The sequence below is a fragment of the Danio aesculapii genome, chromosome 3 (genome assembly GCF_903798145.1).
Source record: "Danio aesculapii chromosome 3, fDanAes4.1, whole genome shotgun sequence".
NCBI classification, from domain to species: Eukaryota; Metazoa; Chordata; class Actinopteri; order Cypriniformes; family Danionidae; genus Danio; species Danio aesculapii.
Genome location: NC_079437.1, coordinates 22726801 through 22732243, shown reverse-complemented (window position 1 = coordinate 22732243; position 5443 = coordinate 22726801). Strand labels below are relative to the sequence as shown.

The 5443-nt window shown below is 37.2% G+C and overlaps 1 protein-coding gene across 1 annotated transcript; it reads right to left on the bottom strand.

The window, feature by feature from the left end:
- Window positions 1-2961: 2961 nt before the first annotated feature.
- hoxb1a (homeobox B1a) lies at window positions 2962-4980 on the bottom strand. The gene is made up of 2 exons (XM_056450845.1): window positions 4347-4980; window positions 2962-3599 (listed from the first exon to the last, which is right to left on the bottom strand). The coding sequence occupies exons 1-2, from the start codon at window positions 4978-4980 to the stop codon at window positions 3283-3285; spliced, it is 951 nt and encodes a 316-aa protein (XP_056306820.1). The 3' UTR covers window positions 2962-3282.
- Window positions 4981-5443: the final 463 nt, after the last annotated feature.

The following is a 5443-nucleotide window of genomic DNA, read 5'->3' as shown; positions in this document are numbered from 1 at the left end:
GGATGAAATGAAACTGTCAAGACCGCGTAAACTTTGGGGAAGAGGTTAGGCCACTAGAGAGTGAAAAAGGGGGGGAAAGTTAGGCAAACTCGTTTCCTCAAATGTTAAAAAAACGACCCCCCAAATCTTCCCGACCCCCTCCAACTAGTTCTCTTCAGCACTTGTCAGCACCCTCCAGCTCAGAGTCCTTTTCCCTCAACTTATTCACCGGAGTTAGCCCTCTTTTGCTCACCTGCTTTGCTCCGCATGTGTTTTTTAAGTGGTGCAAAAGAAAACTGGGAGTTCCTAAATCTGATGCTAATTTGCACGAAAGTCAGTAGAAGTCCGTCAGATAGAAAGCAGATGTGATGCTTAAATGTGATGCTTATTGTTAGTTTCATTCTACTTTATAAATTACTACGCAGTAACAAAGTGATTATGAGATTAAGTTAATAGAGGAGATAATTAGATAATTAAAAATGATTTTACGATTTTGTAAAAAAAAAAAATATATATATATATATATATATATATATATATATATATATATATATATATATATATATATATATATATATATATATAATATTGCTTAATACAATATATAAAGTGAACCCATAGGCCAAAGAGTCAAAGTCCATTTTTAAAGAACAGCATTAAATATACTATGTCATTAATGAAATATATATATATATATATATATATATATATATATATATATATATATATATATATATATATATATATATATATATATACAACTATTTCATTAATGACATAGTATATTTAATGCTGTTCTTCAAAAATGGACTTTGACTCTTATTTTTGTATATATATATATATATATATATATATATATATATATATATATATATATATATATATATATACCCAAACTTGTACATTAGAGAAAATATGTTTTTTTTTATTTAAAAAGAGGAAAAATCAAGAGAAACAAAAAAATGTAAAATTGTTTTTAAAAATTGGCAATAGTTTGCTTGCATTTAATTGTATTATCTTTCTATTTCAAAAGATATTTGGTGACAAAGAATAAGATTTTAATAAATATCTGTTTAATACGTCTGTTTTCAAATCAAATATTCAAAATGGGGTGTTACTCATTTATGCTGAGCACTGTATATATGTGTGTGTATATATATATATATATATATATATATATATATATATATATATATATATATATATATATATATATATATATAAATGTGTATGTATATATAATTTTATATAATATATAATTATATATCCCCTACTGTAACAATCACTACGTTTCAATAGACCAGGGAGTTTGACCGCGGGAGTTGCGGATGGATCAAAGGCACTTTCTGGGGGCTTCAAGACAAACGCTTTAATCAGCGTGGCTTAAATTTGCAACAGCAGATGGTCGAGATAGAATCATAGAACAATTGCTATATTCTCTATTTCTTTAATGCCACTATATTCTCAAATTGTTTGTAATTTTTTATATTATTTGCATGTATATTTTAGAGAAAAAAATAGCCTCTAAAATATATATTTTTTAATATAATAACGTTTTCTTACTATAATATTTCCCAAGATCGTCTTTGTTAGTAAGAATATTAGGAAGCCTAAGCATGGTAAACTTCTTCATTATTGACTTTTATACGAAACAAAAGTTATATGTATATGTTTGAACCCATGTGGACTATTTCTTTATCGCTGTTGCACATGCAGTCTGCTTCGGGAACTTCTTGTTACAATATGTGTTGTCTGTCTTGCCACAGAACACTGGCCTTGTGAGAGAAATGCGTTTTAGTAACAAAGCCACCCAGGGAGCTGCTGTGTGTGCAAATGCCACTGCAACACAGCATTGTTTTCCTCTGAAGTAAACACTAACACCGTTTCAGGGAACCAAACCTGTCTGTCGTGGCACAACTTTAACTCGACTCCATTTAATATGTCTCTGAGAATTACAAATGCAAACGATTTGGAAAGCAAATGTGAAGTGTCGATATTTTTCAATGCTTTATTTGTTGTTCAGCACTCGTTTTTAATCATTCAAATGACCATTCTAAAGATTGATGGTTTTGAAAGTGTTTAATGTGTTTAGCGAGTAAGTAAGAAGCTCATCCATAAAACACCCAATAACTCACATGCACCGCCCACTTTTCTGTTTCGTTTCTTGAAAGCGTGTCTTTCTTTTAATTTGCTCTGGATGTGTGTTATTTGTGCCACCCAAAACCACTCAGTGAGAGAGTCTGTTTGTATGTTTGGATATCTCAGAAGCGCACTGAGGTAAAAAGGTCATCTTGAATCACTCTGATTGCTCAACAACATTCCGTTCCGTGCTCAGATCATCCTACAACACTATTGGCTGGTGGCCGCTTTCTCACCCTACCACTGAAGAGAAGAACTATGAAAACCATGTCAACATTTACTCAGTGCTAGCACTAACGATTGTATATATTTTACTGATATAGCAAACACAAACAGGTAATCTGTTAGCAAACACTGGTTGAGTAAAATAACGTTTTATTTGAGGTAGATAAAGAACTGGCAAACATCTGATTGAGGCATTTAGATCACGGAATCATACAGACAATAACTAATAAAACTCAGCTCGTCTGCGCATATAAAGTACTAGGCTAAAATATCAAATTCTGTAAACGTTTAACAAAAAAAATGTATTTTAAACAGCCGGGCATTGTCTTTTTCCCTGCAGAATTGAACATTCCCAATGCGCATTTCACAAATTCTAGAATTTTGTTCTAGATTTTGCCTGATTTCTTTTATTTCTCGTCATAAATGTACGAGTATTTAAATACCACCGTGTACACTGAGAGGGAATGGTTCACAATAAATTGTAAATAAAGGCCTACCCTGTAAACTCATAGTGCAAGGAGTCCGTTAAAAAGTTATAGCTAACAATCCACAAAACTCAAATATATGAAATGTGTACATTAAATCAAAAATATACATACAAAACGCAACAAACCAATGCATATTTTGACAACACAAAACCCTCTAAAGACAGTTATGTTCCCTCAGAGACTCGTAAACATCCTGAAAGTGCATTATATTTGTAATCACAGCAGAAATACCCTGTATAACACACAAACGATTTAGGCGAGTGTTGGGAATTTTACATTGTATTGTTAAAGTCTTTTTGCTCTTCACATTTTTTCGCCTGACGTTCTTTTCCCTGCAATTAATTGTCCCAACAGAACAAGTCTTTCGGGCCACAGTGGAATGGTTAAATTAATAGACTTTGCTATATATTTCGAATCTTTTGTTCAGTGCACCCAAAGTCATTGTGCTCCATTAGGAGTCCGGACTTGGAGAGGCTTCTGGAGATGTTGAAGTTGAGTGATCAGAGTGATCCTCGAGGTCTTTAGACGAAGTGGAGGAAGCAGGCGCGAGTCCCTCCTTCTCTCGCTTCTTCTGTTTCATTCGGCGGTTTTGAAACCAAATCTTAACCTGCGTCTCGTTCAGCTCGAGTGTGGCAGCAATCTCCACACGCCGCGCTCGCGTCAGATACTTGCTGAAATGAAACTCTTTCTCGAGCTCTGTCAGTTGTTTGGTTGTGAAATTCGTCCGAATTGTGTTTTGCGGCCCCAGTCCGTACTCAGCCACTTTAGCTGCGAGGAAAAAGGAGAAAGGACAGTTACATGGCTGTTTGACAATGTTAAACATAAAACAATTAAATAATACTGTACGGGGTTAACACACCAGCTACAATCAAGTGTGCTGTTGATAATTGTTTTAACAATAATTGCATGTGACGCTTTAAATTTCAGTAGCGTTAAAGAAGATTCAACAAGTTATGCTATACTGCGAACTTTTGTTAACCTTAGCGTAATTCCCCTGTTTGTATGTTATCAATTTTGAAAGAACATAACGGGTTATGTAGAACACATGCTATTCAATACTCCCCAAAGATGGCTTTATGACCACTCAATTTGTACAGTATGTCAAAACGGTGACCCCCGTGCGTAAAAGTTGGTGCACTAAATCGTTCCGAGTTACGATTGGGACAGGAGACGAAAGCTTAAGAACACAATGGAGGCCAACAAAAACGAGTGTTGCACGGCAAGAACCGGCGAAAAGCTAAAGATAACAGAGCTGGTGCATTTCCTAGAGCGAACGAAAGCATGTCTGTTCAATGCATTAGAGCATGGGGAGACGGGTTGAAACTAGAGTGAACTTGTGAAGGCCCCTTTTTACTCTGTCTTTAGATGTCTTAGGTCAAATGTTTCTGTTTTTTGTATAATGTATTGTGGTTTGGTCATGTAAATCTGATCTAGATATATATATTTATTATAGTTTGAGTAATTTTGAGTGTACATGGCAAAGCTATTTTTGTCACTACAGGTAAATCAATCCACCTGTTTTAGGGGGATTCCTTTTGACTTTCATCCAATCGAATGTCTTCCCAGGTGGCGGCTGATCCGTGTCCCTCTCCGTCCCTTGAGAAGCCGATAAGTCAGCGTAGGTGCCTTGTGAATATCCTCGCTGGTGATCCTGGCCTTCGCATCCATGATGCTGATAAGGTGCGGCTGGAACGGCTCCCTGTGCCCCGCAGTACGCACCGGCCATAGAGCCATAGTGAGGACTGGCATTTGATGTTGAAAAACTTGATGAGTGGTAATACATCCCATCCTGATCAGGGTTGATAAAATACTGGTGTTGAGCATAGTCCGAGTTGGCGCAGGCCTGGGTCCCATAACTTGTTGTCCCAGTTCCACCATAAGTAAGGCCAATGCCACTTTGATTTTGATGCTGGTGATGCGCGTAGATGCCGTTCTGGTGCTGATGTTGTGCTGCTGCTGTTGCTGGCTGATTGCTCCCCCCTACGTAAAGTCGTCCATCAGCGTTATAGCTGTCACTTGCGTGTCCAGTGTGGAAAGGGCCCGGGAACGCCTGGTCCAAGTGGTGGTATCCAGCCTTGGGCGAGTAGGCGTTCGTCCCACGGTTACAAATTGTGTACTCCAAGAAAGAGTTCATTCTGGAACTGTCCATACGCAATTAATGGCGGAGGGACAACCTGAGAAATCGAGAAAGCCTCCTTTCCTGTAAGCTCGCAATAGTATGTCATGCGGAAGGGGGGAAATGCTTACCTCTGGAGTATTTGCTCGTGCTTCCCTATAACACATCTTTACCTCAGCTGCTGGTCACGTGAGACGTCACGGCGCCAATGGTGAGGGGACCTCCAGAAGTTTGTCAGCGCACAGCGACCATCCATCACGCGCTTGACATTTGCATGACAAAGCCACTTCAATCAAACCAGCCCATCAATCTGATAACAGCTAGAATATGTCAAACCCTCCGTGAAAGGCTCTCCGAATGAGAGAAAAAGAAATAAAGAAAGAGCGCTTCAGACTTTTACATTGAGATTTTTCTTCTTCATCCCATTGAATCTTTTAACATCTTTTAACATTAGTTTCTAGTTTTAATCGCAGCAGTTTAATGAAGAATGCGCTAT

Bases quoted from the DNA above. Each gene is read 5' to 3' on its own strand.
- hoxb1a (XM_056450845.1), bottom strand. From the start codon at position 4,980: ATGGACAGTTCCAGAATGAACTCTTTCTTGGAGTACACAATTTGTAAC. The intron at 3,600-4,346 runs GTGGATTGATTT...TTTTCCTCGCAG, and splicing joins AAGGAATCCCCCTAAAACAG to CTAAAGTGGCTGAGTACGGA.